Raw genomic sequence first — 26,924 nt, 5'->3', positions numbered from 1 at the left:
TCATAAAATCTTGAGTAAATGCTTTCAAGACACAATCAAAGGTTCCCCTCCTTTCTTTAACGCGGCGCTGATGTGAAGTCTCTTTTGACCTCCCGGGTTGCGAGTCATGGTGTCAGCGGCCCTCTTGCTTTTAAGAACATTTTCTAACAAGACCCACAAGATCCGGCGCACCAACAGTTCAGACACATCGGTGCATCCCCTGCTTGAAAGCACTTAGCTCATTTAACAGAACTTGGCTTAATTGCAGCCGCCTGTTCTGCATGGCCTGAGCTCAACGGTAGATGCATAACTCGGCCTGTTATCAACACCATCTCAGCCCGTTAGTGTGCCGAGCTTTAGCTGCCAGGTGTGATGGAGGGGGGCCATTAAGGAGCACTTGATTCCTCTATTTGCATATATTTGAATAAATTTCCCTCATACACTCGGGGTATTTTGTCTGTCTTTAGCTCGCTCTCCAAGTGTGAATGCGTGCGCTCTTTAAGTGTATGCTCACCATTGGAAGCTGTAAAATCAATGGCCACCGTGAAGTTGATCTGGGTCCTTTCAAAACAAAAAGAGACAACATTTATTAGTCAGGAAAGGCGACGTACAAACGAGCACACTCCACGGCACCAATAGGAATCTTGATCAAAACACTCCACAGCTTGTTGACCTGCGGAACCACGGTGCGGGCAAGCAATCTGCCATGGCGTCTTCGTGCCAATTCCCAGCGGTGCCGCGCATTCAATAACCTCTTCATCTGGTGTACGCTGATCTTTGGGGTCAAAAACCATCATCCCTGTTACCTTTTTGGAGGTCACGTACAGCACAGGGCAGGAAATCTATTTTAGCCCAGTGTTAATTGCCCTTATGTTCAATCAAATAGGACTATAAATAAGCACCCCGACAAGGGCAAGTGACTTTCATGGTCTTAGTTTGCTTTTGTTTTTCTGTTCCAAGTCAGCCTAACGTTTTTGCTATGCATGGATGGCGGTACATTTACAGTGTTGGTTGTAGTTCCTGGTCTGCAGTAGAGCCGGCATTAACCCAGTCTGTTGTGGTGAAGAAAGAGCCGAGCCACATAGCAAGGCTCGTTGTTTTCAATCTACATTTCCCCTAAGTGCATTAGACATGTTTGAACCGAAAGAATCACGATTGTGGACACCAGCAGCAGGGTGCTCGGATAGTTTAAGGAGCTCCGTCATCTGGGTTAACGCAGAGCCGACCCCGTCTCAGAAAAGCGTTGTCCTTCCCGGTCAACAGCAAGCTATCTCAGTGTAAATGCTGTTTAGGTTTATATTTTTTCCTTCCTTTGTCTGCGTTTCTGTTCCAAGCTTCTCATTTAGGTTTCACCTGGGTCGCCTTTTAACTTTGTATTTCCTTGACATGAACACACAGAACAGGTTTGAACTATGTGTACTAAAACATTAAGGAGGAATTGAGTGTCTGGGCTTTAGGTGAGCAGCACAACATAAACCCATTTCTGTTTAACAATGCATACGAAAACAAAACAGTCATCTGATTTACAATATGACCTTGTAACAAATCTGTGTGGGTTAGTTTTTCATTTTTCTTTTTTTTTTTTTTTTTTTTACAAAATTCTACAAAGATAATGAGTGGGGAAAAAAAACATGTTTTCAGTGGGGTTTGTTGCTTTTGTTAAGCGGATGTTGACCTGGGTTATTTGGACCTTGGGGAGTAAATTCACAAAGATGTGGTTTCAGCTCATATTTTATCAACCCACATAACTCTTCATGGAAACCTGAACATTGTTTGGCTGAAAAATCAGCGCTATGGGTAATGTTAATCTTAATATATGCTAACATAGCGTCAGATCCCACTGCTATGAACATCATAGTTGTTTTAATTTAAAACAGTCCACAAAAAATTGCTATTAGCTTACACCAATCTATGGATTTATTTGCATCCTCAACAAGCCTACTGTAATATAACGTTTATACAAAAAGTAAATACTGCAAATTATACTTTTTCAGAACCTTAGTTAAATACCTAACCTTATCCGTTATGGCTACAAACCAGTGGTCAGACATTTTTCTTCAGGCCCTTCTGCCAGAATCTATGGTGCTATAATATTTTATTTATGAGGCCTTCATCATTCCACAGCTAGTTTTCTAGGTCATGAAGGAGCAAAGCCACCCCAGGCCATCACACTACCACCACCATGTCTGACTATATGGTGCTCTTTTTCTGAAATGCTGTTAGCTTCATGCTGGATGTAACAGAACACATATCTGTCAAAAAAATTCCCCATTTTTGACAGATATGTGTTCCCAGAATACATCCCAATAAGTCTTGGGGATCATGTTCTTAAGGATTATGATGTTGTCCTATGTGTTCTTTTCGTCAATGGAACTCATTCATATTAATATTATTCAATTTTGAACACTGACCTTAACCGTGACAAGTTGAGGCTTTCCGTGCTTTAGATGTCGGTTTGTTGACCTCCTAGTTTAATTTTTAGTGCATTCAGAGACTACGTTTGGTTGGTGGTCCATTGCTGTGAAGGTGTTTTCATCAAGTGTGGGTGAGGGTTCGCACTGTGCCTTGCTGGGGTCCCCAAACCTTACAATATAACACTGTAACTCACTCCACACTGATAGATGTCAAGGACTTTGTTTCCCATGTGTTCTTTGATGTCTTTAGATCGTGGCATGACGTGTCTGGCTTTTTGAGATCATACAGCCCACTTCATGTTATCAGACCCGATCTCTTTCAATGATAAAATACCTTTGCAGATGGACCTAATCTTGACACAAGTGTGAGTTAAAAACGCCAGAAATCCGTAATGGGGCAAATATTGTTCACAGCCTCGTAAACACGGTTTAGTTAATTCGCTGTGAATTGTGAACGGACAGTGGCTTTTTCTAAGAAACAGCTGTAGGGACACAGGGTCAGTAAGTGAATTCTGGTCCAGTTCCCCATGTTGGCAGAGAGCAGCAGCATAAATTATGCATGGCCTGTTTCTCTCCTGCCATACCTCTGGCTGTCACAGAAGCGCAAAGCTTGACAGAAAAACTCAAACTGTAAAAATACGGAAATAAAAATAAAAAAATTGAGGAAAACTGAAAAAGAGAAACGACGAGTGAATTGGAACATGAGCATCAATGATACTCACACGAGTAATGTTATAGTAATGAATGGACTGATAGAAAATTCTGCATTTGTCCAAACAAGAGTAGCAATAGGTCATTCATATTAACCTTTGCAATCTGACTTTTTATGTAGTCCACTTGCTTTCAATTACACAATTTAAATGCTTTTTTTTCCCCAAGCGTAAAACATAATGATAATTTCATGCTTGACACAATTATTTAAATTTGCTTCATAATAGTGTGATTAATAATCAGATAAGAAAGTGAAATCTTCTCTCAAAGGTCAAAAACATGCCCCGCATTAAACACATCTGGGTCTGCCGAGGTTCTGCTTTGCTTGCACCAGTCACTTCAAGCCAATCAGGGATTCCAGACCATTTCAGATCTCTGGGCTTTGCATAGCTATGACCTCACTCAATCGCATCGATTTTTGCAGAAGCTAATTTTCCTTTGAGAGCTGTAATTAACAGCAACGCCATTTTTTTTTTTTTTTGTATCTACACAATGTCAAATTATGTGTGTGAAAAGACAGTACTAATTCAAATGAAAGACTGGTTTGAAGCTCACATTTTCACCTGTTGTTAGACTAATTTTACTTTTCACCCTAATCTTTAGCTTCGCAAGCTGTTGCTATTACTTAATATTTTTTTTTAGGAAACGGGTTGGGAAATTAAGACTATCCATCCATCCATCCATCCATTTTCTGACCCGCTTAAATTAAAAGACTATTTTAATATAATTTTAATAAGTGAAAAACATGTTTCTCTGACATCTTGGCCCAGTCCAGCCACGTCTTCTTCCCTCCATGACAGCGTTCACACTGAAGAGTGTTTCGGTTGTCTTCCTGACCTGGTTGCACTTAGATGGACTGAGATCAATCAAGTTTCCTTCCAGTCAGTCACCAGTCTGGGTGGCCCAAGCTGAAAACCATTTGCTTCGGGACTCTCCTGTCTCCCACGTCCTGCTTCTGGACCCACTGTGTCGTCGGAGTAAACTGGCAGCTAAAGATATACCGCCCAACTACAGAGGGTAAACGCGGCACAGCGTTCTGACAGGGGAGGTAAAGGATTTCTGCAGGAAACCTTGTTAGGCTCCTCATTTGTCCAGCCCAGTGATGACAGGGTCACGTTGCTTTGTCTCATATGTCCTGTGTCTGGGTAATACGGCAGCATAATTGGACTTCTAGTTAGTGGAGTTCTGTTGGGATGGCCAAACCTACAGAAAAGGAGCCAGTGATTGATTGCTTTGTGGTTTTGTTAAAAAAGAAAAACTGTAAATTCTCTGGAATTGTCGTCTTTACTTGGTCTGCAGCTTTTTGCTTTTTTTCCCCCCCTGTTTCCGAGAATTATTTAGTGCTTTTGGAGACAAAAGGTCTGAACAAATTGTGTGTGACATAATAACCTTTTTGCTTTTTTGTTATTCGCCACTATTGAGTTGCTTACACAGCTGATCTGCCCGTCTATCACTGTCAGACCCAACTCAATTAAACAAAACCCAGCAGTGTAGATCAAAAAGACAATTACAGGCGACTCAAACACTGGCTGGTGTAGGAAGCCCCTTTAAATAGTGCTTTAGCCACAGTGAACCTTCTGTTTCCAGGAAGCTGATCTGTTCTAAATTATGTTAACAGTCTTAAAGCATGTATATCATTGATACAGGAATACTAGAACACTTCTGTTTGCTTCCTGTTTTTTTTTTTTATCCACACACTTAAAATACTTTGGTGTTCTGTTAGCTGTGTCATCATCCAGGGAAGACAGATTACCATCTAATGTAGAACAGATTACTGGATCAATGTTTGCTTCTGTGCTTTTTTGTCTGTCTTGTTGTGTCTCTGCTCTGTCTTCTCTAACCCCCAGTCGGTCGAGGCAGATGAGCGTTCACACCGAGCCCGGTTCTGCTGGAGGTTTTCCTTCCCGTTAATGGGGAGTTTTTCTTTCCACTGTCACTTCATGCTTGCTCAGTATGAGGGATTGTAGCAAAGCCATGGACAATGCAGACGACTCTCCCTGTGGCTCTACGCTTCTCCAGGAGTGAATGCTGCTTGTTAAGACTTGACGCAATCAACTGGTTTTCCTTATATAGGACATTTTTTTGACCAATCTGTATAATATGATTGAATCAGACTTTGGAAAGTGCCTTGAGATAACATGTTTCATGAATTGGCGCAATATAAATAAAATTCAATTGAATTGAATGAACTCACTTCGGAGTAAAGTGTAGGGCTTCTAATGGCTATACGGGTTTTGTTTATCTTTCCCATGCATGCAGCTGACGCAACGCATAGCCACTCTATACCACTGAGCCTAATGGAAAGTGACAGTGAGCCAGGAGAAGCGGGGAGGACATAAACCACACAGGACAAGAAGTCGATCCTGGATGCTGTAAAATAACACTTGGTTTGGCGGACACCTGAAAACATCCCATCAGGTCAGCAACTGAAGATCCTGCTCCCAAAACATTCAACTGGGAAGCCCGTACTTCTTATGTGTACAGCAGATGACGATCCCAAGGTAGAGTCGTGGCTCGTCTAAGTACAACGATAAATGAGGTACAAATAGAACTGGTTTCCTTTATTTTGGCGCTCTTGCATTTTGTTTCAGAGTCAGAGGTTTGGAAATCCCAATTTTACACTAGGTCCTTGCCTTAAGCCAAAATAAATAACACATGAGCACAAATCTTGCCATATATTCAACAGCAGTGAGGCGTTAAATACTGGAGGAAATCTGCAAAATACTAAAAGCTGTAAGGAGGTGGATGCATGGATGGATGGATGGATGAATAGATGCATTAAAATGTACTGAAAAGGACAGGGAATAAAGTCTGGAAACACAAATATTTCCCTCACGCCAGACATTTGCAAACTGTGCAGGGACAAGCTACGGGACCATTAAAGCCTGCGCATACTCTGCAGGAACAGATGGACCCCACAAAGTTTGGGAAAGTCAGAAGTTTGCTTGCTGAAAGTTTTAATGTGAAGATCTTCCAGCCTGAAATAAAAAAAAAACTTTAAATCATGTTCAGAAAATATGTTTTCCTGTTACTCAGTGCCAGGGTGTACTGCGTATGCATGAGTGCACCGAGCGACCTGAAAACAGCATCAGATGTTGAGGGACGCGACTCCTCCTGAAGAGATGCAAACAGATGTTGCTGGTTGGACGGCGTCCATATGGCAGCGGGGAGAGGGTAGGGGAGGCTTTCCGAAACACCCAATCACTTTGAATCCCCTACATCCACCTCTGTTGTCACCTTCACATTTACACCGTTACAGGGGGCTTTTAAATTAGGCTGTACCTCTGAGGGTTCAACTGTCAGCGGTATAAAAAGACTGGAGGATGCAGACGTCACACCCTCCAATGATCTGCCCAGGAGACATGTGATCTGAAGGAAGTTTATATTAGCATCTTGGATAGAATGGGAACAAAATCAAACGGATGTTAACAATACAACGTCAATGATTTCTAATAGTGATTTTTAATAGTTTTGTGTTGCTCTAAGGTGTGGGGAAAAATGAGTGTTCCTGATGTTCGGCGCTGCAGTTTTCTCTTTAACGTCACCTTTATGGATCGTAGGTTGGCCTATTATCAAACAAAGGATCAGAGACAAAAAAAAAAAAACACCTGATTGTATTTTCCATTGTTTACACAGAAATTTAAACAACATCATTTCTAAGTTCATTCCTTCCTTGTATTATTTCTAGTGTCTTTCCTTCAGCTTTTTTCTACCATGTAGCTATCTATCATTTCTTCCCTCCTTTGGTACTCCTTCCTACTTTTTAAAATTACTCGTTATTGCTGATTACTTATTTAAAGCCTGTCCACTGTAGAAGTACTTGCCATATATTTATACAGAACTTTTTTGCATATTATATCTTAAGATGAGCAAAACGAACAGGAAACTCCAAAAAGTTGAGTCTGACATCTTTTCAAGGGTCTGCCTTGTTTTCCGTTCTTTCTCTTTGAATTTTTATTTTTTTTGTCTGCTCCTCCGGCTAATGATAGCTTCTCCGAATGATGACAGTGCCAGCAGAGCTCCCTCCTGCCTCTATTCTGGTTTCTATGCTCAATTCACAAACCGACGCGGAAAGGAAACAATATCTGTCACTGTGAGTGACAGAGCGGTCTTCAAAGACGGTGTTCAAAATGAAAGATATCAGCAACAATTCATCCCTTCGTCGTCACTCTGGCACAAAAAGGCCCCTCTTTGTGAAAATTCATGGGTGGCGCTAACACGTTATCAAAGGGAAGGAAAAGTTTGAGAAGAGACGTCGATCTGGACTGACACGGACTGACTTTCTCAAATCAGTCATTTATGGCTAATCCAACTAGCAGATCGGGTCCCTAATTAGGTCCAAATGAACAATTAGCTGATTGGGTTGAAACGGCAAAAAGAGCTGTCAGTCAGATGACAGGAGAGCAGTGATGAGCAGAGATAAGAGCAGGGAAAAGAAAGGAGACGAAGCGACTGGCAAAGACACCTGGATGGCAGTCCATCTGGCCAGGTAGACGCCAGGAAAATGCACAAGCAGAAGAATGTCCGGGCGTGCGTTTTAACACTTTCACATGTGAGAGCGCGTCTTTGCGTCTCCGCACACAAGCAAACACGCTGTCCGCCCATTACGCAAATTGGGGTAAGTGCAACAGGACCATTACGGTCCATTTAGGTTGAAAAAAAACACTTGGCTCCTAATTTACCCACGCGGGCGTGTAAGAGCATCCAGCTCACGCTCACGAAGCCCTTGCCAGACAACACCAAGTGGCTGAGAGGTCCAGACTCAGAGGTGCTCTCGTTTGCGGGGAGGAACGGACGATGGGGGACATCTCCGTTAGCAGACAGTGAGCGTGCGAACATATGTCAGGACACGTGGCGAGAGCACATGCTTGGATTTCAGAACCGCGACACGTCCATAGCCAAACTGCATGACTGTGTAAAGAAAACACCTATATTTCCGCGCGATGTGAATGCAAAACCCAAAGCAAAGGAAATCAACTGATTTTTCTTATTTTGGCAGGGTTAGTTAGCATTTCATCGGTAACTCTGATGTACACCTCCCACACCATCAAACTGATTCTCACAGGAGGGAAAAAAGAAGAAAAATCTGTATTTTCATTTTTTTTAAAAATCTGGATGATCATATTTCAGTATGTTTATGTATATATTTCTATACATTTACATTTTTTGTACCAAAAATGTTTTAGCTGCTGAATTTCACTCTAAACTACCCAGCTATTATCTGGGATCGGATGCACTGCAAAAAGAGAACTAAAAATGAGTAAAGTTTTCTTAAAATGAATGTATTTGCCCTAAATATAAGAACATTTTTCTTAAAAATTAGAGTATTTTTCCTTTATTTGAGCAGGTAAATAAGATTATTTGCCAATGGAATGAGTATTTCTACCCCTAAAATAAGATACTTAGATATACTTCACTTGAAATAAGATGATGGAGATGAATTGTTCCTATTTTAAGTGCAAAAATCTTATTCTTTTGGCAAATAATCTTATTTACCTGCACAAATCAAGGAAAAATATTCTAATTTTTAAGAAACATTTTCTTATTTTTAGTTCTATTTTTGCAGCATGACTTTTATCTTAAATGGCTGATCCAGGAAGCCCCTTTTTTCCCCCAACCAGTGAGCACACCATGCCCGACCCCTGCCAGGTTGCGCTGACAATAACACTCTTTGGTGTGGAGGTTGTTACTGAAGCAGGAAAACTCAAAGGCTGCTAATTTTTAGAATCAATTAGATGTTTAAGAACAAACCCAATGGCAATACAAAAAGTGAACAACCTCTCCAGAAGAGGTGTGTATTTTCTAAAGAACCACGCTGATGGTTTATCCAGGTTTCTCTACTTAAAAAGAAGTTTCGGCTTCAGCAGACAACAGCAGTTTGCTGTTAAACAGCAAAGTATGAATAAGAAATGACCAGTCAGGACAGGAAGGCTGCTGATTACTATTGATTACAGTCATTAGAGGGTTTTTGAGCATAAAGCACCTGCTTAAGGTCATCGCACAGCCCCTCAGTCAGACTTATTAGACTTGAGTCTAGTTTAGTCATTTTTGGCCTTATTTGCGGACATTTTAGTGTTCACTTGTATTCTGCACGGCCAAGTTCCTTCCCTCGGTTACTCAGCTACCTGCTGTCCCACAGCTGCTTACCATCCACTCATTCGCTCCTCCAGTCATTAACCAGAACTATTAGGTTAATCGCCTCCTGATTTTAATCACTAAACCGTCATCAAATTGTTAGATTCACTGCCTGACAGGATTTTAACAATGCCGTTGCAAAACCTCCATTTAGATTGTCTTGTTTGCCATTCAGAGGTGTTTTTGCTGGTGCACCAAAGCCACCCCGGACCATCACACTACCGCCACCACATTTGGCTGTTGCCATGATCATTTTCTTTCTGTTATGCTTTGTTTGTTTTGTTTGTTTAAATGATGTTCTGGGTTATTTTCACAAACCCTTTCAGGGTGACAGACGTCTGGAACATCTATTATCATGTGCTCTTAAGTTTCTTTAGTTTCGGGGTACAACGTGTTCCTTTTTGAGATCTTTAAGCCTACTTCATGTTGTCAGACAGGTACTATTTCAGTGATATCTTGATTCTACGGTACAAACATGATGCTAGTGAAACTGAGCTCAGCTTTTCCCCCCAAAACTGTAGCTAATGACAGTTAATTCACTATTTTAATCTTTACGTTGAACAGATTGATTAGTTTTTTCCACCTTAATAAACCAAAACTTTCATTTACAAAATCTATTTTCTATATTCTCAGGTTGTTTTTGTCTCTGACATTCAAATTTGATTGACACTCTAAAACAATTAGGTGGAAAAACAAGAACAAATAGAATAAATCTGTGAGGCTGTACCTTTTAACAGCACTGCATGTTATTAATATCTTTCCCAAAGCTTTTACGCATAATTTCTGTCTAAATATGGCCACATGGTCAACTAAATTAAGAAATGGCTGCTTTAAAATGAGCAAAGAATTAATCCTGTAAATGCCCCTAGCATATTAAAACCCCATTAATATTGTTTAGCAAAAGATTTATCTACAAGGATGCGGTTTTGAAACGTTTCCTCCCGTAAAGTCCAGTAATCGGCTGGAAAGTTCCTTGTTTTCTTTAACCTGCGCTGCTCTGTGCTTTGGGGCTCTAGGGTCTGTGTCAGCGATGGGGCAAAACAAGGCAGAAGAATAATAAAAACGGAAAAACTGTTAGTTATTTCCCCCAAAAAGTTAGAGAAGAAAAACAAGCTAGGGGACATTTCAGTAACCAGCGAACATAAATACATCAATGGCCTTTTTTTTTTTTTTTTTTAAAGCTGCGGGGACACACACACGAACACACACTCACATACACACACGTGCTCTCTGTTCTCTCCTTTGACAGTCTCCCCCTCTGTGACTCTAATGAAGGCAGAGTGTGTAGGCGAGCATTTATGCCATGCCCAGCTACACACGGTCAACCCTCCTGAGAACCCATACGTCCACAAGCAAGGACAAATGTGCGGTAGGCACAAGGCTCGGGCGAGAGCTGCGGCACAATAAACGGCTACACACCGGGACGTCGGCACAAACACTGATATGTATGTGACTTGGGGTCAGCCCACCTGTCAGTCTTGCCCCCCCCCCCTCCTACCCCCCCTCCTTTCGCTGCCGCCCTCTCACATGCAAATGAACGCTTTTCCGCCTGACTCCCTCACATAGAGGGATCATTATCTTTGGCACTTTGTAGACGCACCGTCATGACGGGGTTATTACCGAGACAGGGATGGCACTCAGCACGCCAGCCCTAATTAACAACGCGGCCCCCGTCTTTAGGTGCGGCTTCGATGCGCGCACGGCCGCTCGCTTACCCTCCTTTGATGTAGTCCAGAAAGGTGACTTCAATGTCCACGAGGAATGACAGCAGCGTTACCTGAAAATGATATGGGTGGCAGTCAGTGACTGATCCCAGACGGGGCAAATATGGGTATTTCTCTCTAATTCAATGAAAAACCCAGTTCCATTAAGCTGGATGAAACAGGCTGCATGAAATGAAGCATGTAACTACATATCGCATCTTTTAATCTCAGCTCAATGCACCGAGGAAGGAGGGGGGGGGGAGAAATGCAGCAGGGTTTCTGCCTTACTGTTCCAGAGTTTTTGTAGTTTTTCTTCTTTCCTTTTTTCTTGGGATTTACCACCTAAAGAGGAACAAAAATCCACTCGTTTAAAACCTTGCTCAGGCAGCAAGCATGGTTTCTGCACATTGTTCATCCAGAAATTCCCAAAATCATTTGTATTTGAAATATAAGAATAACAAAAAGAGATATTTCTACTGTGAGCAGGCTTTAAATATGGAACCTGCAGAAAAAGCAGAGACTGTAAGGAAGCAGGGAAGGAAGGACACAAGGGAGGAGGAAAGGCATAGGTAGCAAAGACATAAGGTGGGCAACATTAGAAGGGCAAAAAAAAAAAGTAAAGGAAGTAGGGAATGGAGGGAGGAGGAAAGAACAGAGAGGAAGGGCAACAAGGCAAGGAAGGAAAGGAGGAAGGAGGTGAGGGAAGAAAAGGAAAGACAGGACACGAGAAAGTAAAGAAGTAAGCTTACAAGGAAAGAGAAGAGAGGGCACGCATGGAAAGAAGTACACAAAGAAGGGAGGGAGGACACAAGGAAGGAAAAAAACAGCAAGGAAGGAATACAGGGAGGAACAAGACAAGAAGGAGGAGGGACATAGGACACAAGGAAGCACAGAAAAAAGGAAGTAAAGAAGGGAGTAACACGGTAAGTAAAAGGAAAAAGGAAAAATTAACTATATTGCACTTATTTGCAGGTAAAGAGCATCAAGTGCTTCACATAATCAGAAAGATGCTGACGACAGGGCAAGAACTAAAAGACACAGGTAAATAAATCTTTAAACAGAGCACTGTTCAATAATAATGAATTAATGTTGTTCACACATGAATAGTAATATAATATTAATAACATTTGATATTCAACATTAGATCTTTTTTTGTGTTGTGTTCTCTCTCTCTGTGTGCGAGTGAGTCGCCTTCCCTCAGAATCCCCTGATCTCTGCTTCTCTCCCAACGGCAGCACGGTCCCCTGATCAGTTACATCTGGTTCCCATGCTGCTCATCTTAGAACCCTCGCGGTCCCTCTCCCCTCCTCGCCACATTCCTCCGCGTCCCCCGCTGTTCGTTCGGTGTCGGCTCACCTGGCCTGTTTCTCCTGCATGTCACTTTCCCTGCGCTTCCTGTGTTTTGCCGCGGTTTTTGTAAGTCGTTCTTATTATTACGTTTTCTCAAGCCGCCTGTCAACTCGCCCCTCTGTGTTTTGGTCCACCCACTGCAAACATGACACATAGGCTATGTGAAGGGACGTAAAAGAAAAGGAAGGAAAAAGGAACCATAAGAGGGAAGTGCATAAGGGAGAAAGCATGGACGCGAGAAAGGAGAGAAGGGAGGACAATGTGTAGGGGGGAAGGACACAAGGATGCGTGAAATAAAAGAGGGGAGGACATAAAGAAGGAGGATGTGTCTAAAATTCAATCTAAAAGCCCCATACTGTTGTTACAATCTGTCACATATCAACGTTGGGATCCAAAAAGCATTTTTACAGATATTTAAAAGAACAAAATATTGTATTTTCTTTACATATTTCCTACATTTGTGCTTAAATCATCTGATTCAAGACAATACACCATTCTTCTTAAATATTGCTTTATTCACGATCTTATCTTTCTTTGGAGTCTATAATTAGCCTTTATGGTGACAATAACATTTTAAAAAGCAAGTTTAACACAGTACGCATGCCCCAGTCTTTAACTAGCAACATCATGAACCTGCCTTGGAGCAAAACGTACCACATATCCAGAATTTGCATGAGTTTAAAAGAGGACCAGGCCTTAGATGTTCTCTTCAGCTGAATAAAGCTCCTGCTTTTAGTCTGGTTCAATTACTATTTTCAGACATTATCCAGCTGTTGGCCTCAATTAATGCCACCTCTCATGAATCTGTCAAGAGTTTGTAAAACATCCAAGCGCTTCAGTAATGCAAGGGGGCAGACAGAAGCAAAGATGAGCCTCCTCTTGAATCCCAAACATTGGATCGCTGCTTCCTGGTCTCATTAAACTATGCCAAGGTTAAGCAGAAGGAGACGGCCTCGAGGAAACAACCGACTAAAGCGGGGATGTTTGCTTTTCTCCTTGGCTATCTCTGAGCAACTACCCACAAGGTGAATAAAGAAGTGGTCGTAAAACAGAAAACCACACTATAAGTGTGTTTAAAAATGCGCAATAAATATATATCGAGGTCAAGCAGGTGGGGAAAAAAAAAAAAAAAAACAGGGATCAGGAAGAGGGGCAGTTTAACATAGTAAAGTAAGACAGTGTATGCATGTGTGCTTATCTCAAAGACCGCACTGCAAACAGCAGCTGTTTAAACTAAATGTCCCCCCTGTGCTTCCCTCTCTGTGCGGCCCTCTGTTAATCAGCATATGGAAGCTAGGGAGCCATTATAGCATCAGTGTGTCTGACTACCATATGTAATTAACTAAATACAGCACTGATTTAATCGTTCCAACACCTGATTTTTATTTTTTTTTGTCTGTTTTTAAAGGAATCGGCTTCTCGTAAAAGCTGACAAAGCTGGAGATGAGGGAAATAAAAACAAGCTTTGCAGAAATGTGCACACCAGCTCATCGCCGACACACGCGCGGACTTACCTCGTAGACATTGAACTGGCTCTGTCCCAAAGAGAGCTCTCTGTAGCTGGTGCTAAATTCTCCAATAAAGTCATGGCTGCGCAGAGTAACGAAGAAGAGAGACAGGTGGTTATGCCTCTGAAAACCCCGTTTACTTTTACATTCGGGCAATTAAAACAAGGAGGAGCGACGAGTCAATAAGATTGTGTGCTTTGACATCAAATGCTGGCCCAGGTTAGGATTTTAGTCAATATTATTTCAAAGACTTGTAGCAAAAGTTTGAATTCTTTATAACAGAAATGATGTTTGAACTTTGGATACAAGGAGATTTCAAACTTGCTATAAGAAAGCAGACTACAGAGTGCATCCCTCACAACATCACAGTTTTTAGTACAAGACAGTTTCTTGACTCACTTACAGTATTTCTTTTCGTGACTTGCCGGGTGGTTTGGAGTTGGTGTCAATTGGCAATTAGAGCTTAATGCCAACGAAGGTCACATCTGGTGTTCCTCAAGGCACCATTCTAAGTCCATTTACATTTATTATCTACATGCTCCCTCTAGCATATATCAGGAAGTATTGCATCATTGTCTTTAGTGATGACACACATTCGTAAATAAGCAACTGTAAGAGACTGACTATAATGTCATAATACTGTATGAATAAGAGGATGGGCCAGATACGCCCCAGCAAAATGACGAAAAGATGAAGTCTTTAATCGGCCATGCTTGTAATGTGGGGCAACAAATTGCCTTCGACAGAAAATAGAAAGCCTTTTCAGGAAACAATTGTAAGAATTCCTGTTTCCAATTTTGCAGCAGGCCAAGGAGGAAACACGGGAAACATGTGGAAGAAGGTGCTCTGGCCAGATGGGACCAAAATTAAATTGTATTGGAAACTAATCCTGAACTCCCCATGTAAATGGAGGAGCACGGCAGTGGCAGCATCATGCTGTGGGATAATTTTCTTCATCAGGTACATACATTTTTCTCACAGTATACACCAAGATTTTAGTGTGGATCTGTGCAAAGAGGTTACGTGAAAACCATGTTTTATTCCAATTTTACTCCAAAATTATTAGTTTTATTGCACTTAATACAGTACACTGAGGTTTGTTGTTTAAATATAATAGAATGCCACACTGCAAAGAATATGAGAACTAAACTTTTCCAGTATGTACACTACCAGTCAAAGGTTTGGGCTCACCTTTGTCATTCAAGGGCTTTTCCTTATTTTTCTACATTGCAGACACACAGTGAAGATGTCAAAACTATGATTCAACAGCATACAGAATTATGTATCAAACACAAAATTATGAAATATCCCAAAATATCTTGGCCTTGTCTCAATGAGCTTCATGAGGTTTGTCACCTGAAACGGTCTTGAAAGGCGTTCTCAGAGGTAGTAATGACAATAAAGACAAACCATTGAAGGAGAAGGCGAGTCCAAACTTTTGACTGGTAGTGTGTGTATTGATTTTTAAGGCTGCATGGCAACAGAGGAAGCAATTACCTGCCATCTCGGTCCCAGTCGTATACTTCAACCTTGATCGTTCTGGTGACAGAAGAAAGCAAGTTAAAACTGTAAACCTTTTTTTTTTTAAAAACCTCATTGAGTTGACTGATGTCGCTGAAGGAAAATAAGGAACAACGAAAGAAGCAAAGGTGAAATGATAAACGTGTCGCTTTTTTTAGAGAGGCCTTCCTGCATATTATCTTTACTCTCAAAATGTTGTCTACCTGCCCTTCGCTTATCTTTGATAATGTTCCCCCCCCTCGCCTCGAGATGCATCCATTTCTTGGCGTCACTGTAAGTTACGAGGAAATTAGAAACCCAAAATAAAGATCAGTCTGAAAGGGTCTGATATGCGATGCCATCTCTCCATCTACCAACATCTTCAATAGAGGGGGTCCCTGACAAATGAGGACAATGACTCGTGAGGGGGATAAAAGACCAAGCAGCAAATTACCTGGGAACGCTCTCTGCACTCAGCAGCCGGGGAGAAGGGATGAGCCTCCTAGTTAATTGAGTTTGACGCTTTGACAGAAGAAAGCAGAGACGGCTCTCCTGTGTTACGCTGTAGAAGTCTGTAACTAGTCAGGGGAATTTACTGACTGGCTTCTGAACTTCCATCTAAAGCACTCTCTAAAGTATCTGAGTGAGACCTAACTAGAATAAGAGCCCCTTTCCACTTTTCCATCTTGCAGAATAAGAAAGGCAAATCTAAGTCCTCTGTAAGGGGGCCTTGGAGCTGCTGAGGAGAGTCAGATGTCCATTAGTGGGAAAGAAAGAGGTAAAGAGCGGCAATGGGCACGGCTAATACCAATAATTGAGGCAACAAGTTAGCGCGCCGCCTGCATTAACCTCCTTTTGCTCGCTTTTCAACTGTTTGCGTATGTCCGGGTCTCGTTAAGACGGTTTTGCGAGGAAAACATCAGAACGTTTGGGAACTTTGACGACGCGAGATGAAACTGACAGCGAGTTCCCTCGTGGGCCTCCCCGAACTGTGATTGAACGTGCGCGTGAAAAAGAAAAGCAAAGACAGTCGTCCTTTGTTTTCCAGCTTTAGCTTCCCCTTATCTCTCGTCTCAGCTGCAGACTCGTGTGTCAGCCCATGTGCGGCGTACATGCAGCCTGCCGAGTCTCCCGCTGATAAGGCACGGAGCGACTCAGCTCCACCGGAAAGCTTATTGGACCGAAACCTCAGATCAATGCTGCTGTCTGTTGGTTCGGCTGAGATAAACCCTGTTGTGGGCTTCTTTGTGCCCTTTTCACTACTAAGCTGCTATAGACGCAGGAGGATCTATCCACTTATTTGTTTTCTTATTTGATGGAGCTGAACTTCGCCTCATGTAACCAACAAGGCGTTTTTGTTCTGATGAAGAAAGTGCAGGAGCAACCCAACTAAAGGAAAAGAGGTATCCACAACAAGGGAGTGGTGAAAGTAAAAGAGTTTGTTTTGTTTTTTTTTCAGGCTGAATGGACCATAGCTTAACACACTGCTCCCTCTCCACCACCTGTTGCTATACACTGCAGGTTAGCTGACTGAAAAAAAAAAGTTTTTCTTATATCTTACTTTTATTCATTTATTTTTTCAAGATATGTCCTTTCAGCTTAAGTACAGCTTAAGCATACACTATATGTATGTATGTATGTATGTATGTATGTATGTATGTATGTATGTATGTATGTATGTGTGTATGTATGTATGTATGTATGTATGTATGTATGTATGTATGTATGTGTGTATGTATGTATGTATGTATGTATGTATGTATGTATGTATGTATGTATGTATGTATGTTGTATATATATATATATATATATATATATATATATATATATATATATATATATATATATAGTGTTATTTTGAATAAAAAAATTCAAAAGGAGGACAGAGAATGGAGGAATGGGCAGGGATATGTGAGAAGCAGCCTCGCAGAGTCCTTTCTAATTACTTTCTAATGTTTCTGAATGAAAAAATAAACAAATAATGAAAAATTATATATATGTTGCTACAAAAACCAAGTGCTCTTAAGGAAGATCTGAATAAAAATGAGCTTAATTGACTGATGCATACCAACAAGTTAACCACTGCCTGGCCCAAAAAAAGAAAAAGAAAAGAAAATGAAACTTTCGCAATGGCCTAGTCAAAGTCCTGACTTAAATCTGATTGCAATGAGCTTAAACAGGTCATTTTTAATTTATCCAAAACCCTTCAATGTTTCTGAATCCTTTAAGAACTTCTACAGTTCTACACTTCCACAAAGATAAATAAATGAAACAGCATAAACAGCATAAGTGATGCTTATGTGATAAGTATAGACAAACAAAAACGCTCAAAAAAAAAATTCAATGAAATGTAGGACCTTCTACATTTATCGATATGAACAAGAACTTTAAAAAAATTATTTTTTTTCATTCTATATCAAGAATAAAATCACGCTTAAAAATATAGAAAGAATCCAACTGATTTTATATTGCAATTAGAGTGATGAAAAACATCAAACACTGTTTTTAGCTGTTAATAACAACTGATGCAAAATAAATGTAACTCAACCAGTTTTTAATTCATATTTTCAGTGTTTTTTTTAAGTCAATCAGTGTTGAGAAACTTTTCTTTCCAAACGAGCGGGAAAGAGGCAATTTTTTTCTTAAGACACTCTTCCAAATGGGAAGGACAAGAGAACTTGCCTGCCAAGTAAAAAAGTTGCAAGAAAACTAAAATCTCCACAGAGCACTGTTGGAGAACTGCAGCAACATTTCCAGTGCGGGTTTACGCTACAGCAATAAAAGATGAACTTATTTAAAAATCAGCTGCCTTTACTGCAATTCCTCCTCGACTGCGACAAGGTTTTGATAGCAGCCCGTCTGCCCTGAACCTTGCACTCTACACATGCGATTTAGGACTCCAATTCCCGCTGTTCAGTATGTCTTTAACAATAAGTACCAACGACAGCTTGTCCATTCCCAGCACTTCAACAGTCGGCGTCACAGAAAGCTGAAGAAACGCGTTTCCCAGCAGATGTATGTGTCTGCGATCCTCGGCAGGACTGATTTCTGATTTACTGACTTGTGTTCGTCCTGGGGTGAACAGGAGCAGGTCTGCAATCTTTATAATCTCCTCTGATCTACGAGGTTAACGTAATGAAAGGAGATGAATACAAACCCATTAAAAAAAGTTCACATTTTAATTTGTAGTAAAAAACAAAAAAAAAACAAATGTAGGGCTACTTTGTCTTGGCCCATGCCATAAAATCCTAATAAGAGATTAAACCTACAGGTTGGAACGTGACAGAATGTGAGAACGTTAAGACGGTATGAGCCACCGTCACCCTGAAGTCTCCCATGAATGTCGTCACCCTCGGAAAGCTCTTGCCTCCAGTCAAATCAGTTTCATCGTCAGTTTACCCCCCACCCCCATCTCGTTAAGGTGTAGAAAAAGCAGAGCAAAGCTAATGGCACCATTTAACTCTGCGTCTGCATAACAAATAGATGGGGAAATCTTTGGCATAGGCAAGGTCTGAATGACTAAAAGCAGACCGGCAGAGAATACCATTACGGCTCGCCAAAAAGACTAAAGAATCAACCTGAATGCTACTAGTTGAGAAGCAGCCAGTTGGTTTCACGTGAAGCACAACACCGCTGGTCTTCAGGTGTTATTTCTGCCCCTTTGGTGAAACTGTTAGCAGTATTCACTCCTTCTGCTGGTATTCCCAGATACTTTCCTCCACAGCTCCTTGCGCAACATAGAACAAGCGTTTCTCATACGGTGGAGACGCTATTATTTACTCCCAGTGACATTATCTTTCCAGCGAAACAGAGACATTATGAGGCACGCCGCTCCGACAGGTGAATATTATCAGCACTGTCACATAATGACAGCCTCTATCATTTTGAAGTAATTCTAATAATAGCATAAAAAGACACCTTTGCGCAGCTATAATGCGGGGTTGTTTTTCCTGAACAGACCAGTCTGAAGAGGCCATTAGCAGGACCCTGCAGCACATCAATGGGGGTTCTCAAGCTTTTTTTTCTATTACCCTTAAGATTTTGTTTGCGTGGCGCATTGAAGAATATGTGCTGGTGATCATGATGCTTGAAGAAGCAGTGACCCGCGCGCGCGCATAAACCGGGGAGGTTTACCTGTCGTAATCCCCGTTGCAGAGAGCTCTCACGGGGATCTTAAAGGCTTGCCACACGGGGTTCAGCGTGTTCTTCACCACCTCGGTCTTGTGGCAGATGGTAAACCTGGGGGGAATGGTGACAAAGGAAAGGCGATAAACAGGACCAGAAACCCCAAAATGAAATGAAGTTGCTGATGAGCAAAAACATGTATACAAACAAGTATTTCACCTCATCACTGACTTGGAGGATGTTTCCAGACAGAGTGAAGTCAGGGAAAGATAACTTAGTTCATAATGCTACTCTTTTTTACATTATATGTAATATTAATATCCAATCCATATTGAGAGCAAACCCTTAACAAATGCTTCAGGCCAGCTCTATATGGACAAAAAAATCGTCAGCATACATCAGGTGGTTGACATCAGTCTTTTTCTATTTCATGTGAAACAATTTTTTGATACGTTATTTCTAAAATCCTTATTACTTTTAGTTCTGTGTGTTTGTCCTGAGTTCATCGGTAAACAAAACCCTGACAATTACAAAATAATTATAATTAAACAAGAGAAACTATTTTGAGAAGCTATTTAGTTTAATTTTAAAAAGCAGGGGGAAAAAATTACAGTGTGGCTTTTAAACCTAAGAGCACCAACTCTTGAACACAGAAGAGGCTGCATCATGCTTTGGGACTTTTTTCCTCCATCTGAGCAAGACGGCAGAAATGAAGGAAGACCACCAACAAATTCTTTAACTTCACCAGAGACCGACTACAAGAGGGTTACAATTTGGCCACTTGATAAAAGTCTCTAATACATTGAAACCGGTTTGGGAATGGATCGAGCAGGCGACTATCTGGAATAGTCTCCACAAACATCCAAGCCCAGTGCTCTTTTCTGTGTGGGCTGTGCTCAATGGCACCAACCTATTGACATTACCTTTACTCTTCCACTCCAATTTCGAAAGTTATATTTTAATCCAGTTTTCAAAGTATAAATACAAAAATTCCAGATGAAGTTATTTAATAGATTTGGATAAGTTGTTTCCAAGCTACATTTTATTGGTCCACACAACATCAAGACCGAGAATATAATTAATTCAATTTCCAGACTTTTCTAGACTGTGAAGGGCCCCTGGCATATGTTGGTAGTTTTAATACAATAAAACCAAACTAAAAACAACAAAGACCTTACAGCTTCATGTAAGCTGTAAGGTCCACCCCCCCCCCTCCCCGTCCCAAACACAAACACACAAACGCAAAGAGTCAAGAAGCAGAAAAACAGGCAATTTCATGAATCTCTAAACTAGCAGGTGGAGTTGGTATCTCCTGTCCTCAGAGCACAAAGCCTTATCTGACTTGTACCACACTGCAGAGTGGAAGAGAGTGTCAAGAGAAGTGGATCCAACACACATACACACACACACACACACACATGCAGCTAAACACGCTCCACACACACAGCAGCGCTCCACTTGTCCAAAGCCTCCCCCTTCCAGACGTCAAACGCACACACGTTGACGTCTCCACATGTCATTCACACACATCTTTAAACCGCAACCACACAAAGCCCATTTGCCTTGTTGGGAGGAATGAAAACCCGGCCTGAAAGGGGAAGGAGGATGTGAAGGAGGGAACGTGGAGATAGGAGGACAGGACGGGCCGGGAGAAAAACTCACGTGCTGTCCTCGTTGCTCCTGTAGAAAACCAGGAAGGGATCCGACTTGCCAAAGAAATCCTTTTTGTCCAACTTGGTGCCACAGAACTGCATCATCACTGATTCCTGAAGAAATGAAACGTGAAAACACAAGCATGGGGTGACTCAATCTTCCCAGGATAAACCAACCGTAAAAAAGGCCCCGCAAATAATTTTCAGTAAAAATACATGAGGGGATATGATTACTTCATGAACTTTAATGAAGTTTGAAACCTCAGAAAGTATGCAGTTATGTTGCTACAACTAGGGGTTTTCACATCTGAAGCTTTTATTATGTACAGGATAGAAGGCAGACGAAAGAATATGAACTTTGATTGGTTGTTAGCATGATAGAAAACTAGAAACAGTTTTCAGGAACATTTCAATGGAAATGTAAAAAAAAGAAGCTAATTTAATGCAATTTTAACACTTTATCGGGCAAAAAAAGGTAATCAAGCAAAGGTTTGCAATAGTTTAAAGCCAAATTGCATTTATTCATTCCATTTTCTTCATATCATTGAACAGCAGACTAGTTTAATAAATGTTATGAGTATCAAATGAAGTGTGGCGTGCATTTTAATTCAGCCCCATAAAATCATCTATCATGTATTGTCAGATTCTCAATCATGTCTAAGTCTGGACTTTGTCTAGGCCGTTCTGACACAGGAATATATTATGATATGAAACATCTCAGCAGAGCCCTGTCTGTGTGCTTGGGGTCACTGTCATTAATACAAAAGTCTTTTGCGGCTGAACAGTGCATGAAGACTACTTTTCCCACCGCTTGTGTACAGAGGAATCGGCCGTCTGCTCTCCTACGGTTCCAGCGGTGCAAAATAAATGAAAAGGTAATATTATTTGACTGTGACAGTCTGAATCCAAAAGCTATCTTTTCTTATTGATGGCTTGGGAAAACAGCATCTCTGCTCCGTTATTGAACCCCAGAAGTAATTAAGGGCGTGCTGAGGCTAAGAAAGTGGGACAGCTATGATAACAGATGAAAAATGAATAGCTCCCAGGACAGACAGGAGGAGGAGCAACGCATTCTTTTTCATTTAATCCCTCAGTAGAAACCTTACTATTCATTAGTGTGTTTCCAGTGTTTTATGATCTGCCGTAATAAAACACGAAAACAAACTAGACTGCTACACGTTTTAGTTTTGCCAAATACCTCATGATTTATTGTCATTTTGGATGAACTTGGCACCAAAAGTAGGTTTATTTTTTGTTTGTCTTGGCAATAAATCTACAGTTTGAAAGGCTTTTTAGTTGTAGAAAAAACAGTACATCCATTTTCAAGCATAATAAATTACAAATAAATAAATCATCAGCAAATCATCGTTTAAAAGGACTGACTTTTGGAACTCGGTACAGGTCTTAGCAGACCCTATAGACTGTTCTGCACGCTTGGGCATCTCAGTAAAAAAATTATAAAAAGTCTGTAGTGTCCACCTGTACATATTGTTCCTGTGCATCCTAAGCAGGTGTCTGCCTTAAAAAAAAATATTTCACCACGGTAACACGCGGTGGCAGTAAAAGATTCTCGATTCTTGAAATGAAGAAACGGCTGATGTGTAGGAACTTTGTCCTTAACAAAGAACAAAGTTCTTGGAAGCGTATTTTTCAAAAAATGAACCTCATAGAGGCAGATCTCTGAGAAACCGTCGGCCCATCCGGCTACTCACCCTGCAGTTGTTCAGCTCCTCGGCTTTCACAATAATGGTCCCGCATTTCTTCCCTTGAATACCTCTGTGGACGACAGAAAGACAACAACACGGGGAGGGGTCAAGAGATCACCATCGCACACCAACGCAGACCTTGATTCCATGTTTACACAACCTGCGCCCTTCCACCGGCTGGTATAACTCGGCCCTTAGCAGTCAAGGGCGGAGATGACAGTGATGAGAAGACGTCTCATGTTTCCTGAGAGGGTTTGCTATCTCCTCATCGGCACAGTGTGTACACTCGAGGAGCAGCCGACGGGATCGTCAAGCTTGTTTGGTAACAACAGGGAGGGTTCCCCAGATGTCCAGCATGAGGTCCCGAGCTGGAAGCCAACCTTCTCACAGTAGGATGGGACCCTCCATGTGTGCATTCTAGCACCATCATATGCCCACAGGCTGAGGAGGCTCACCTGCTGTCACTCCCTACATACTGTATAATGCCGTAACAACACTCAGGGTTTGGATTTGTTTATGCTGATTACCAGTTCGGTGGGTTCGCCGTGACAAATGTCATAGTGTCTTTAAAAAAATGTCGTAATTGGCATATTGCCATGACCTTGCGCTTTCTTTGAGTTGTAAAATGAAATTTCTCAGAAAAGCAGACTTGTAAAGGCTTGAGTGCACAAGCTACATTCTAAACACAAGAAACAGGCTCCAGGAATTTTAGGAAGGATTCACATTTTCGCAGCGCGCCACAAAACAACAGGAACTCTGTAGAGGAAAACGGTCTGTCTGGGTGTCGGTGTGTGTATTAGCTGAATTCGTAATGGGTGTGTTCGTGCAGGAAAAAAAGGCATTTTTAAATAAATGCTTGTTTTTAAGGTGGTACCCACCACATCATTCCTGTTACCTCCCCTCACTCATGTAAAATACACTCACATTGACACCAGCATCAGTGAGACAGACTCTCTATACATGCACAACCTGCATGACTAAGACGCGGACGTTCATTTATACACATTAGTTTATTCAAAGCAGCTGTTTAATTTAAAGTGGATATAAAAAGGGTCAAAAGGACCCCCTGACAAAGTATTCTGAAATCTTTTCATCTGTAACTTAACAGAACACAGACGAATCTGTTAAGCTGGGCCAACTGTGACGCAATCGCGCTGTACCTGACCCCGCTCTCGGACTCTGCACGCTGTGGCGGCTACATGTTGTGCACCTCAGACTTTTTGTAACTTGGTGTGGACCACGCGTACAAGTTTCAGTTAAGATGGGGGAAGACAGATCATCCGGTACTACCATCTAATGTAGAACAGATTACTGGATCAATGTGTGCTTCTGTGCTTTTTTGTTTCTCTTGTTGTGTCTCTGCTCTGTCTTCTGTAACCCCCAGTCGGTCGAGGCAGATGACCGTTCATACTGAGCCCGGTTCTGCCGGAGGTTTTACCTTACCGTTAAAGGGGAGTTTTTCTTTCCACTGTCGCTTCATGCTTGCTCAGTATGAGGGATTGCTGCTAAGCCATGTACAATGCAGACGACTCTCCCTGTGGCTCTACGCTTCTTCAGGAGTGAATGCTGCTTGTCAAGACTTGATGCAATCAACTGGTTCCCTTATGTAGGAATTTTTTTGACCAATCTGTATAATCTGGTTGAATTTCACTTTGGAAAGTACCTTGAGATGACATGCTTCATGAATTGGCGCTATAGATAAAATTTTATTGAATTATTCGTCGATCAAGTTCGCCTGTACTGACATCTTTTATGTTGTAAGCTGGACAACTTTGTTCAGTGCTATGTTGTTAAGCATAGCGTTTGCTCATTCTGCAACTGAAAAGAGCATTTACATTCTTCTTGGCATACTTTCAGGGGTGAGTTTACTGACCAAGTTTGTGGGTGTAAACAAGGATTTTGACTTCTGCTTCCATCACTAGCAATATAAATCAAATCTAAAACAAGAACTCACAGTAAGTAAAGCTATCAGCTTGTATTTACTAAAGCAGAGTGTCTTTCTGTATGCAACACATGAACATACCGCCTTCGTCTACGTCTCTAGCCTTCGTTTATTTCTGTTTAGCCGCCATAACACACCTGCTATTCTTCGTGATTGTTTACTATACTGTGCACTAGGGCTGGGCCTTTATTGTATCGTTTTATTGTTAGCGTGAGAAATGTCTTATGATATGAATTTGGATTTATCTTGATAACGACAAAATCCAACTAGTGGTTTCTGAAAACCCCCAAAACTGCCAGTAGTGTCAGGATTGTTATTTTTGCTATTTTCTCCACTGATGGTGGAGTAAAGAGCAAATTAAGAGCATCAATAAATATAAATGAATTCATAAATAAAATTAAATGCAGTTACTGTGTGCAGTTAGGTATTAAAACTCAGACCACTACATGTAACCAGTGTCCTGATGAAACATATTTTGAATTTCGTTATAATATTACAGTTTTAACTCTATTTTAAGGAACGGTACTTGCGCTCATTTGGTTATAATTGACACGCAATCACAGCCACACGTCATCACTTCTCGTCACTTTTATCGGTATCATAACGTAACCACAATATACTGTGATAAAAATGTAAAGTCCACATCGCCCAGCCCTACTGCGCGCAGCCATTTTCATTGGGTGACGTCAGTAGCTTCTCCTCCTGTTTACTGCATTTCAGCTACAGGTTGCATCATGTTGTTGTGACGACAATCTCAGTGCTCAGGACTGAGGAGAAGGGGCAGCAAGACATTGAAAACTTCCAGGCCTAGATAGACTCCTCACGGCTTGTGGGAGGAAGTGTGATGGTCTGATGAAAACTAGCTTTAAAACAAGCCTTCAAATTCTGCGGGACATTTCTAAATGGTTTGTTTCAGACAAGAAGCACACTGCGCATCTTTAAAGAAACAGCATACCCGCCAGTGAAACATGCTGGTGGCAGCATCCTGCTCTGCTGGAAGGCAGTTTTTGGTCATGGTGGGTGAAAAGATGAACTGCTCCATATAACATTCAAGGTGACCCAACGGGTTCACGTATGTGAAAGAAACATGACGATATTAAGGGGTTTATCTTTTAAAACCCTAATGAAACATTGAAATTACTACAGAAACTGCAAAATGGTGAGGCTGAGCGGTCCAATGCAACCAGGTGGGAGTGTGTTCCCTGAAAAAGCGTTTCACACGGTCTCGTGTTGTAGGGCCTCGTCCTAACTGTGTGTCAGCGTATTTGAGCTGCTGGGATCTCACAGACAAGGACAGCCTGTGTTATGTCTACTTTTAGCTTAGCTCAACAAGTGTGTTCCACTCAGAAGTACTTTTCGTTGCCTTTCTTTGCAAGCTGTTTACCTTCCCCTTTTTGACTGGGAGTGATATTGTGCCTGCCAAACGCACAGCCGAAGCGGTGTCAAAAATCTGAGCTGTCCACAAAGGCATCGAGCTGTAAAATTTTACGTCACATAGACTTTGCAATCAAGTGAACTAGGAAGAATAGATTAGGCCTTACATCACAAAAACCTGGAAAAACTTGCATCTTCCAACAGTTAAATCATTAAACGCCCTGCCTCTGCCACCATTCCCCTCCTCAGTATCCTGAGAGCTTCAGCACGCTGACGGTCCGCAGGCTTCCAGGTCACATTTCCCCTGCATCTTTCAGAAAGCCTTGGACCGCAGTAACCAACAGTCACAAGTTTTAGAATAAGTTTATTATTCATGACTGCCACAGAGACTGTCGCCCCCGCAGAGTGGGAGCTCCTGGTTGTCATGCACACTCGAGAAAATGATCTATCATGTGTATTTTTAACTGTGAGCTGTTGTTTCAGAGGCTTTGTGTTTGATTTTACTTTCTGTGACCAAAAGAGGTAGGCTGGGTTATTCTCGCAGCCCCAAACAGGGGTGACTCCGCTGACATGTGAAACATTCTCCCAGGTGTTTTGTTCCCATAAATACTTTATGTATATGAAAAACCAAATAAGCACAAAAATTATGTCACTGGGTGTTTGTTTCAAATCAACTCAAGAACGCAGTTTGGTTTCAAATTCAAATCAAGCGAAGAAGACAATCGAGGAGATAATTTAGCTAGTAAACAGATTCTGCTTTGCAGCACAATCTCAGTTTTAGAGGTGCTAATAACAAAAAAATTATTATAATAAGGATGCCATTTT

General features: G+C 41.4%; 1 protein-coding gene across 1 annotated transcript in view; it reads right to left on the bottom strand.

Moving 5' to 3' along the window:
- The window catches only part of LOC105936328 (copine-8), a gene marked incomplete in the record, with an annotated part of 123,869 nt that overhangs the window by 17,592 nt on the left and 79,353 nt on the right, over positions 1-26,924 (bottom strand). Inside the window, 8 exon segments of the mRNA XM_036148943.1 lie at positions 494-540; positions 10,955-11,016; positions 11,231-11,284; positions 13,807-13,882; positions 15,298-15,339; positions 19,435-19,539; positions 21,088-21,191; positions 22,790-22,853. Of these exon segments, the coding sequence (XP_036004836.1) occupies positions 494-540; positions 10,955-11,016; positions 11,231-11,284; positions 13,807-13,882; positions 15,298-15,339; positions 19,435-19,539; positions 21,088-21,191; positions 22,790-22,853 (554 nt within the window).

This window comes from Fundulus heteroclitus, chromosome 17 (assembly GCF_011125445.2).
Source record: "Fundulus heteroclitus isolate FHET01 chromosome 17, MU-UCD_Fhet_4.1, whole genome shotgun sequence".
Taxonomy (NCBI): Eukaryota; Metazoa; Chordata; class Actinopteri; order Cyprinodontiformes; family Fundulidae; genus Fundulus; species Fundulus heteroclitus.
The sequence above is the reverse complement of the archived record's forward strand: the minus strand, read 5'-3'. Positions and strand labels throughout refer to the sequence as shown.